This window comes from Urocitellus parryii, chromosome 8 (genome assembly GCF_045843805.1).
Source record: "Urocitellus parryii isolate mUroPar1 chromosome 8, mUroPar1.hap1, whole genome shotgun sequence".
NCBI lineage: Eukaryota > Metazoa > Chordata > Mammalia > Rodentia > Sciuridae > Urocitellus > Urocitellus parryii.
In genome coordinates this window covers 102,102,468-102,114,210 of record NC_135538.1, presented here as the reverse complement: position 1 = coordinate 102,114,210, position 11,743 = coordinate 102,102,468, and the positions used below count along the sequence as shown (strand labels likewise).

The 11,743-nt window shown below is 34.2% G+C and overlaps 1 protein-coding gene across 1 annotated transcript; it reads right to left on the bottom strand.

The window, feature by feature from the left end:
• Positions 1-264: 264 nt before the first annotated feature.
• On the bottom strand, positions 265-11,357 carry Crisp2 (cysteine rich secretory protein 2). Its single transcript, XM_026415290.2, has 7 exons — positions 11,286-11,357; positions 7,819-7,935; positions 6,985-7,072; positions 5,164-5,309; positions 4,680-4,777; positions 2,737-2,825; positions 265-392 (listed from the first exon to the last, which is right to left on the bottom strand). The coding sequence occupies exons 1-7, from the start codon at positions 11,352-11,354 to the stop codon at positions 265-267; spliced, it is 735 nt and encodes a 244-aa protein (XP_026271075.2). The 5' UTR covers positions 11,355-11,357.
• Positions 11,358-11,743: the final 386 nt, after the last annotated feature.

Below are 11,743 nucleotides of genomic sequence, written 5' to 3'. Positions count from 1 at the left end.
TTTTGGGTGAAGTTCTATGACCAAAGTTCTGTGGTTATACAGCCTTCAAAATTCTTAAAGCTGCAAATTGATATCTAAGTCCAAAGCTGTTATTGTGGCTGATGCTACTTTTGTAAATTGCTGTAGGAGACAGATATTTCTGTAAAGATCCAGGAGAACAAAACATTGCCATTTGGGATCAAATTGCTAACTAGTATGCCTCCAATGTCTCTGCTAAATGATGAAGCCATTGCATATAATCCTGCCTGATGTACACTAGGCATTTTAGTAAATTTTGTTTTCACATTGGCAAGTAGCCTTGCACTTTTCCTTGAGTAGTTCATGATCACAGCCAGCTGTGCTCTTCAAGGACTCACAGTTACTAAGGAGATCTTCAAACTCACAACTATTGGCTGTAACAAAAACAGATTTAAATCACCTTACTGTCATTTTCCACTGTATCAGCAAAACAATTCATACATTCAAAGTGTATGAAGGAGGAGGGAAGAGTGAGCAACAGATTAGCATCACTTATACTTCATGTCTTGAGGGACACATAACATGTCTTAGTTGGGCTCACTGACTAATCCATTACTTTTAATTCAGTGATCTATTTCTTTTTCTTTTCTTCCTCCCTCCCTCCCTCCCTCCTTTCTTTCCTTCCATTCTTTGTCTTTTAAAAATTTTTTTGTTGTTAATGGGACTTTTATTTTATTTATAAGTGGTGCTGAGAATCAAACCCAGTGCCTCACATGCTAGGCAAGCACTCTACCACCGAGCCGGCCACAACCCTAGCCCTCTTTCTTTCTTTCTTTGGTACTAAGGATTGAACCTAGTGATGCTTAACCACTAAGCCATATCCCCAGCCCTTTTTAGTTTTCCTTTAGAGATAAAGTCTCACTAATTTCCTTGGGGCCTCCCTAAGTTGCTGAGGCTGGCTTTGAACTCGTACCCTTCCTGCCTCAGCCTCATGAGCTGCTAGGATTACAGGTGTGCTGACCATACTCAGCCAGTGATATATTTCTAAAAGTATTGACCTGCCACTTTCCCTTAGCAGATAGAATAAAATAAATGCAAATATATTTTCTCACCCCAGAATCCAATATGGGAATCACTAGCTACATGTAGCTATTCAACTTTATAATAAATTAAAAATTTAGTTTTGTACTTTTATCAGACCTATTTTAAAGTGTTCAGAGGCTACATGGGACTAGTGTCGAAAGCTATACAAGTTACAAGAGCATTTTTATTATCTCACATTATTGGATGGGCATGTCTTACTCCAGTGCCAGCTTTTGGGTACAAATAATCTTTATGAGTGGCCACAGAATAAAACAAGGACAATATGCACTTTGTTCTTCTGAAGATTTTGATTAAATGTTTCCAAAGACCCCATGGCTCAACAAACTCAAAATAAACTCATCACAACAGGCTGAGGATTCTTGGACTTTTCCTGCAGTCTCAGTGAAATGACACTCTGGCCACACAGTACTTTAAGCCAGCAGGTGGATCCATTTCAAACTCCTTCCTTTCTCCTTTTGACAAGCACTCCAGCAGCACAGATTACAAATACTGTCTTGTTTATCATTTATTTTGCCAGTACTGCTATGATGACACCCACGGTTTTTAAATCCATGTTTTCCCACAGTATCCTAACTGGCTTCCACTTCAACAGTTGTGCATATTATTGCCAAAAAGCTCTCTATGAAACACAATTATCATTTTTTTCACTATTTGTTTAAAATCTTTCTATTGAGTGCTCATTGCATCAAAAAGCATTTAGGAGAGGTATGAGTATTCAACATTTTCCCTCCTTAGTGGATTTATAGCCTTGATATCATCAATATTGTGAATTATAACTACATAATTGAATCAGAAAGAATGCTAAGTAAAGGTGAATGCATTTGAAAGGTAAAAACCTCAGTAAGTGGGTTGATTCTATTATTAATAATTTTCATGAAAGTATCCCAACTATAGAAGGTCAGCAGTTTTTACTTGTAATTATGACAATTAAAATTGTTGTATATGACATTTGTTTTATTCTTTTAATTTGCAACAGTATGTTTGCTCTGTGAGTGAATATTGTATACAGATTTGATTTTGTCATTAATAATATGTCTAAACTATTATTAAATTAGAGAGCATTTCATCATTTATTAGGGTAAACACTGTGTACTGTAGAAAAGAAGTGAGGAAATTCACACAATGAACTCATTGGTACAAAAGAGTAGTGTTTGGCATACTGGTCTAGACTGAGTCATAATAAAATCTTAATTCCCTTTAGATATAGTCCTTTGAATTTTTAAAAATTAACTTGGCGGGGCTGTGGTTATGGCTCAAGTGGAAGAGGGCTCGCCTAGCATGTGTGAGGCACTTGGTTCGATCCTCAGTACCACATAAAAATAAAATAAAGAGATTGTGTCTACCTAAAACTAAAAAATATTAAAAAAATAACTTGGCATAGTGATATTAGCTTCAATAAAACAAACTATTTGTCAGAAGTTTATATTTAATATTAATCAAATCTACAGCACAATCACTGATGGTAGATTACACATATGTCATATTTGATAATGTGTTTTCATTATAATTAAAATATTAGTTACTGAATTGTAAGTTTATTTAGACACACTGTTTAGTATCTTTCTGGCTTTTGTTTTAATATGTTATTTAATTGGTTTAGGAGATTTCTTAATTCATTAAAAGAAAGGAAAACATCAATTCTCTTACAGTAGGAAGTTAATAATTCAAACTTACTGCATAGTCCATTTTCACAGTTATTAGGGCAACTCGCACAAGGTGTTCCTTGTTGGTAAGGGTTATTCTTTTTACTCACGTTATTACCACTGAAATGTGAAATACACAGTGTCAAATATCTTTAATTTGCTCTTTGGATCATACTCTAATGTATCAGCTGCCTAATAGCTAATTCACTGTTTTTAGTGATGTCAACAAAACTGAAAAAACATAACTCCCAAAGCAGTATGTTAGAAGGAAATAAGAATTAAGAAAATGTTTTCTTCACACATTGGCCTATCTCTTTAACCATAATTTCACAGGTTGAGCCATTCAATTAAGAACTAGCATATAGAATATGGAGAATATTATAAGCAGTTAACAGCTTCTTTATCTCCAAATAAATGCAACCAAGTTGCTAAGGCAATGCACCCTAAGTGCTGGTTAGGGGCAAAGCATATTCCCTAGAGAGAAAGATTTTGGAGGTAGGGGGTTACAATAAAGAGAAGAATGGTTCAGCATTACCATATCGTTTTATATTTGAAGAATGAAAAGCACCTTAATTTATCTAATACAGAAAAATAAAGCTTCAGAATATTTTTGACCCTTCATAAAGGTAGTGATTTTCAACTAATGAGTTGTGTGTTGTTGGGACCACGTGCTGAAGGAAATTCTGTCAGTTTCTAGACTTGGCATGTGTGAGATATCTATGTTCTAAAAAAATTTTAAAAAAAGAATGCTGGTTAAGAAAAGTTTTGATGAACAATAATACCCAGCACCTGATGATCTCACACTGATTAACCCATGGGTTAATTATCTTTTGGACTACTTAATTAATTTGAAATTATATAGGAATCCAAATCTCAATGAAGCCAAGTGGGGAGAGGGCCCAAGGCAATGTATCTGAGTGTTCCCCTACATAGAGCAGAGCTGTATGTGTGTGAACCCTGGGAAAAATCATCAAGTAGAAAAGTGTTCTGGGAGTTCTTTCCCCTACTTCCTCTCATCACTCATTCTAACTCTCAGTTCCTAAGCCTGGCTTCAGTGTCCTCTTTTGAGGGCCAGGCTGTGAGTTTAGATGCACTCTCCTAGGGCCTTTTAGTTCTCTCCACTAAACCCTAACAGGTGCTTGCAGAAACACAACTTTATGGTTCATCTCAAATGAACCCTTCCATCACCTGGATTATCTGTCTCTACACAAGTCCTATATAGCATATTTGGGGTTGGGGTTCCCCTCCCTCCAGTAATAAAGAATTTCAAATTTTTAAAAATTAAAACTCACATATATCATGAATATATCTTCATTATGAATTTATTTTTGAGGATAACTTTGCACATACTGTTTGAAAAAGGGGGCATGATTCTGGCTACAAATCAAGACACAAGATAGTTATGGAGTTTCTTAGGTAAATTCTGGGAAAATAAAAGAGTCAAGATTTATCTTTTTCTGGGTTCTGAAATAGTAAAGTTCTCCTGAGAAGTCTTTGAGACTCTCGAAGATGACTCATTTGTGATGGTAACAATATGTTGTTTAGATAAACATGAGCAGGACTATTTGAAGAAAGGACTAAAATTGCAATATATTAACCCCTATTTGCAATCCTACCAGCACCCCTTGTTTAATCATTAAGCTTCTAGAGATTCAGAGTGTGAAGTTAGCAAATTGATGATACAAAGTCTAGAGAGGGATCACACATGCTCATTGAATAACCCTAACCCTCAGGAAAGATAATTAAAGAAATTACATCATTTTATAAATGAGGAATGAGAGCATCATTTATTTGTGACTGAGAACTTGGTATCTTCTCTGAGAAATTAAAGGTGTCTCAATCTTAAACATTATTTCCAGAAATGTATCACACCTTTATTGAGTTATTCTTTTCCTATTGATGAATATATGAAAATTTTAAAATATTATATTGCAGATACAATTATTGGCAGTAAACTCTAATGTGAACACTTACGCAGGACAGTACTGGCAAACATAGAAGTATTTTAGACTGTCTTGATTGGGACAGTAGGCAACTCCACATCCAACGCGGAAGGATGAATACCAAACAAGCTACAAATCCATAAGAGAATGAGCATATCGGGGTACATGTTACAAAAGTAGAAAATATTAAAAAAAGAAACAGTAGCAAATATAACACTGATGATGTTACTGTGGTTAAGTTTAGGTCCACATCTTATGAAAATATTTAAATTTACTGAATCAAAGTCATGCACTTTAAAAATACAAACATTTTATGTACATTCACAAGCTTACCTATTTATATTATAGGAGCAATACTGTGTATGTTTTCCCTACCAAACATTTTTTGGACCATGGATAAAAATAGCAGATCTAAATGAACTATCAGTCAAATGCCAAGATTATTATGATTACTCAAGCTGTTTCCACAAACTGTTATAATGTTTGTGGCAGAGGGATTTCACTGTTTCTCTTACCTGAGTGTAATGTCCAACAATTGCCTGGGGATTCTTTGGTCCTTTACCATAGGTAAATCCACGGCTCTCATCATACCAGCTTTGGATTGCCGTTGACCAGGGAGCAGGGTCACTTGACATGTAGAGATTCTCGCCACATTTTGTAGCTAGGAAGGAACAGATCATATATGAGGAAGGCAATAAAACTCAAAAAAGAAATTGACCTCACAAATGAAAAGATGCTGCCTTTCAAGTACAGGGTTCATAGTTGCTAGCTTCTGACTGATGAGAGGAGGCTATCTTATCTCCAGATCAACTTTAGAGAAGATTAGAAGACAGAATTGCCTAAATATTGAGACTGGCCAGAACTTGCAAATTTTTTAGTAGATTGAGAAGATCCTGTTCTTTAAAAGTCCTCCTCCCTCTGGATTATCTAGGATGCAATCACTTATACACTGAGTTTTCATGTATGTGTGTGTGTGCCTCACTGCTTTCAGTGTGTATTGCATCCTTGCTACAGGTAGCCACCAACACCTAATTGCAATTTCTCTCCTGCTCTTACTACCCTCACCAGAGATTTTTCAAAAATAGGATGCTCAAAAAATGTTCATAATTTTGTGTCAAATTTGAAAAAAATAAAATAAAAAGGTTTTTTAGACAGTCTTTAAGAGTACCAATTGAGAGACAACTGACCCCAGGAAGATAGTTTTCAAAACTATGAGTCTTCCCTTACCAGAAAACACAATGTAACAAACCCAAATTTCTGGGCATGTCTTGTAGCCCAAAAATATTTCCTGTACTTTGCAAGCTCTCAATTAATATTCACCTTTCAGTGGCTTGATATATAATGTCTACATATTGCTTATAAATAAGATAAAATATTCTTGGTTATCTTTTTTAACAATGAAGGAAAGAAAGTAAAAATTTAACAGTACATTTGGATCTTCAAGACTGTTTTAGTCTTACACTGAATATGACCATTTCTATAATTTTATTATGATTATAGCATCAAACTAAATAAATAATAATAGTTCAATTAAAATAACAGGTTAATGATTAACTGCTTTCAAACTGGGCTTGCCTATCTATATGATTCTTGATAGTAAGTAAATATTTTATGCAAAGCCCATACATACAAGTTTTTTTCTCTCATAGTATTTATAACCTTATTTATTTATTTATTTTTTACATACATGACAATATGTGTCTTATTGCTTTTCGAGTTCAGTGTTCTATGCATCGTAAGCACCTTGTACCTACAAAATACTTGGCTGCTTGATGTAAAGAATTTGAAAATAAATATATTCAAAATATTAATTTTAGTTGAATGCTGAACATGGTCATTTAAAATATGATTTTAAAAGGGTACATTATTTATACAGTAAAACTCAGGAACAATTCAACATAATTCAATATATTTTATGAGTATAAAAATTAGATTTCAAAATGTCAAAAAGGAAATTTTGTTGGAAATCAGAAAACTTGACTGAAAATGTCTAGTATGATACTACTTTGGTGTGTTCTTGGGTAAATCATTTTCCTCCCAAAACTTTTCTAATCTTTACACTGCAAAATAGAGATACATGAACTGTGTTACTCATGAGCTGGTGGAGAGGAATGAATATGATACTATATGAGAAATTATTTGAATAATGTAAATAACAAACGTGCACAAAATTGTCCTTTTCATTATCATCCTTCTATTTACATACAGATCATTTGAGTTTAAAAAGCAGCATAAGAAGCATTTATTCACGATTTCTTCTTAATGAAATAGGCTACAAAAATCTATTATCATTGTATTTGTTCATTTGTTCAACAAATATCTGCTCATCCACATACTGGTTTGTCGATCCTCTGGACCACTGTGCTGCAAAGTACACTTATTTGCCCACTTTTGGGCATTTTGTGTTGCTTCTCTGTTCCATTCCTAAATGTCAAAAGAAAAAAAAATACACTTAATGATATAACCACAATGAAGCATATAATCGATATATTGATAAGCAATAATTTAAAACTTCTGTAGGATTATTATCTAATAATCATTCTTATTAAAATGCATTTTTGGTGGCTTCATTGTTCAGTATGTCTTTATGTGCACCAATGCCCGCTTCCACACAAGGAGCAATCCATAGGTTGTTTGCCTAAGGACAGAAATACCTAAGATAAGAATATCTGATTGTTTATCTATCCACATTGTTGATTTTTAGTAATGATGCTACTCTTAGATATTGACAGACATGTGAAGTATTCTAATTATATTTTAATAGTAATAAGCTGGCCCAGATTATTCCCAGCTTCATTTGAAACTTATCACTTTCAGATGGGAGATACTGGGCTTTTAGAGACAAGTCTTGGAATGTGGAGCTTTCATTTATATTAATAATGACAATGATTTTGAAGAAACAAAAGTTTCTTAAGACTAGAAAGATAGTGAACAAAAAAATGTGATGACTTCATCCTGGATGCTCAAAGATTTGGCTTCTAATTGAGCCTTTCCACTTGATAAGTTATTAAACCATCTTTCAAAACAAAAATAAGAAACACTGTCCTCCCCATATGAAAGTTGAAATAAACAGCAAAATAGAATGTTGCAAACCACAAAGTTTTAAAGAGATGCCTGTTTCCAGCTGCCTGCTCCTTTCACATCCCGTTCACACCATTTCTGCTTCTTACCATTTTTAACATGTTGCTGGCACGGGGAGAGACAGATTTCCTTAGTTCATTGTGTTTATTTACAATCTCCATTTGCACTTGTGTTTGGGAAGTTAACAAAGAAGTAAAAGCTGGATCCTAAAGGAAAATAAAATTTAAAACATTTTTGAAAATTGCTTATAATAGTGAATAAGTTAATTAAAAAGTCACAAAGATCAAAAAGTGTGTATTTAGTTGTGTAGTACTGCACAAATGTTAAAAGCAAATACTAGCCCTTAAGTGTTACAATGCATCTGAGCAAAAGCTGTGATGTAAATAGGAAAGTAGAAGACCAAAGTATTGAAAATGGAGAGTAATTAAATTAAAAACTCTGAGGCCACAAATACCAATATCTGGCTTTGAGAGAACTCTCAATGATTATTTTTGTTAACATATAATAGATAATATTTTAAAACCACAAAATTTCATGCATATTCATTCACATCTGATCAGGCGTATGAATGAGATGGAGTGAGGATGGAGCTCACAATTCATCCTCAATGTTTTAGGGGACTTTTTAATGACATGGTATCTGCATTTAGAGAATGTTTAGGTTCAGCCCAACCATATGCCAACCCAGCCAGTACTTAATAAAAAATCATTTTTATTTATTTACTTTACATATTTACTTATTTTCAGGCTTGCTCAAAATACAGATTTGAGATTTAAAAAAAATCTTCAAGGATGTTTGGAGGGAACAAGTTCATCCAATTCTTGGACTTAACTTTTCCTTTTAATGACAAAAATGTAACTGATAAGATATTAAATGTAACTGAAAGATATTTTCAATTTATCTTTGTGGTTGTGGATATAGGGGAGGAGCTCAGCCCTGGGTGGAACAGGCATGTGGACTCTTGATACAAGGACTAAATTTATATTTACAAAAGTGTTTGATGTTCTATTAGTATGAGAAAGATTTTTAAGTTCAAGTTTAAGTGAACCGAGCCCATTATAGATTTTTTTTTTCCTAGTAATTTTGGGATACATTGCCCTCCTCTCCTCCCATATTTTGTTCCCTTCAAGTCTTTTCCAGTACTCTACTCATAGACCCTGAATTTTATTGCCAATATCTAGTATGTGTTTCATTTCTCTCTCCTAAGGATAAGGGAAAATTAGTCAATGCCTTGTACCAATAGAAACAGCACAGCTACTGACCCCTAAGATAGAAGGGATTCACATATTAACATCAGTAGTGGCCAATTTCTGCCATTTATCAAAACATAAAATAACATTGCTTGATATTTCCTATTAAATTAAAAAAACCTTGTCAAAGTAGTTTTATTTCAAAAGGTAGTTTCTTAAAAAGAAGTACTTATTTTCTGCTTCTTATACCATCTTGCTTTGTAGGTAATAATTCTCCTGAAAAAGAAAGTTACTTTTTTTTTTTTCAAACTGAGTACTAATAGAGCTTTGTTAGGGGAAAGAAAATATGTGAAGTATTGAGAATAATATGAATAAAATATAATAGCTGTCTACCTTTAAGGGTTCATATTGTATAGACAGTATGACATAAGCAAAATTTTTATGAGAGGGATCTATAAAATAGAAAGGAAGGATTTACTATTCTTACTTGAGGTTGAGGAAGTTTTCACAAAAGATGATTCTGGATTGTAGTTTTTTGAAAGATGAATACATTTTCCAAGCATCCTGAGATAGTATGGAAAATCATGCCCACAAGACCATATACCGTGCTTCTGATCATTAGTTATACCACAGGCAAAATGGTTTTATAAATGAAGACCAGAGGGCTGGGGATGTGGCTCAAGCAGTAGCACGCTCGCCTGGAGTGCGTGCGGCCCGGGTTCAATCCTCAGCACCACATACAAACAAAGATGTTGTGTTCACCGAAAACTAAAAAAAATATTAAAAAAAAATTCTCTCTCTCATCTCATCTCTCTCTCTTAAAAAAAATAAATAAATGAAGACCAGAGACAGATCAGAGATATTAAAGGCATTAGGAAGGGTGATGAAAGAAAATCTGTTTGAGAAAGAAATAAGACAAGAAAACTATTGTACTGAAGCCCTAGTTGAGGAACAGATTCTCTCCAGACTGACAATTAGATCACTGAAACATAGTCTGTATTTCTGAATGTCAAGTGAGGTCTGAACCAACTCAAAAGAGTTCTCCAGTCTGAGGAGTCCTGGTCTTGAAGGTATGAGAACAGACAGCATGGACCAAAGCTGTGGTCTCCTGGACAACTTATAACTACACAGCCCCTCTTTTGAAGAGGATGATTGAACTTGTTTCTAAGGTCATTAAAGCAAAGGATCCAATTAGAAATAGAGGATTTGAATTCAAGACTTCACATACTAAGGAAGTTTTCACAAACTGATTCTATGACTGTTCATGCATAAAACAGTATGGCATTGTTTTTTTTAACTTATCAAATTTTATATCATAATTATAATGATTAAGTGTGGTGACATATGTGAAGAATTTTTTCCAATTTAAACTACATAAATGCATTGCTATTTTTTTGTAGGGACCACATACAAATGGAATAAAATAAGGAAATCAGAAAATATCTTGGGGCAGGAGGACTATCATTAGCTTTTTAAACCCATAGACAATGCTGTCCATTCAAAATGTACCTTAAGCCATCATAAGCAATTTTAGTTGTAGATGGCCCTATTAAAGATGTAAGGAGAAAGATGAAATTACTTTAATGTATTTTATTTGTATGCTGTGGTAGTCCCCCGCAAAAAGATACGTCTATGTCCTAATTTCCAGAATCCATGAAAGTAATCTTATTTGGAAAAAATATCTTTGTGGATATAATTAAGTTAAGGATCTTGGGATGAGATCATTATGAATTATTCAAATCTAAGTCCAATGACAAATGTCATTATGAGAGACACACAGAGAAAAGAATGTAATGTGAACGTGGAGGCAGAGATTGGAGTCATATGACCACAAGTCAAGGATGTAAAAAATTGGCAGAAGCCATTAGAAGCTAGGAGAAATGCATGGAACAGATCTTTCCTAAATATTCCATCAGAACTGCAGCTGTGCAGATACCTTGATTTTAGACTCTGGTCTCCACACTGTGAGAAAATAAATTTCTGTTCCTATAAGCCACCAAACTTGTGGTAATTTGTTACAATAGCCCTATGAACCTAATCCATTGTTTAACTAAATATCTAAAATACTACAGTTTAATTATGTATTTTAATATAAAAATGAGATTATTTTTGTTCTAAATCTTTGATCTCTGATGAGTATCTCGAACTTTCAGTACAACTTGTCTTTTTCAGCATTCAATAGTCATCTGTCACTGGGGGCTGCCACCCTCACCTGCCTACCTTCGCACAACAAACCTTCCCCTCCTAACCTTCACGACCCATAACTGTGTCAAGGGCTCTGAGCTACCAATGAGCACTCTGTACCACACTATACACTCTTGTCCCTTCTGCTGGCCATCTCATGTAGTTTTTCTTTTTAACCTTACCTTTCCTTCAGCAGGTAAAGATGGAAGCAGCATAGCAATGAGAAGCAGCGCCACGGGAAGTAAAGCCATTGTTGGAAACTAAGTCAAAGCAAACAAAGGTCTTCATTAAAATAAAAATCATGGGACTAAGAAAGGGAAACCAATATAATGACCCAAGTTATACCAAGGAAGAGAGATTCCCTGGTTCATTAACAGTGTGACAAGAACTGCCATAGAGTGCCATATTGTCAAATTTGTTGTCATGTATTGTCCAATTTCCTTACATAGAAAAATACAAGTGCAATTAACAAATTGAAAATCTAGCCTTTTCAAACTTGCTTAATCCATGAGTCGGTACAAAGGGTGTTTAATATTTTCATTCTCTTTTAAAAGACACTCAGCAGTGCATTGCCAAAGGTATCCTATATTAATGTATCAGAAAATCCTAGGTCTTTTAAATGAAGGGGCAAGACCACTTG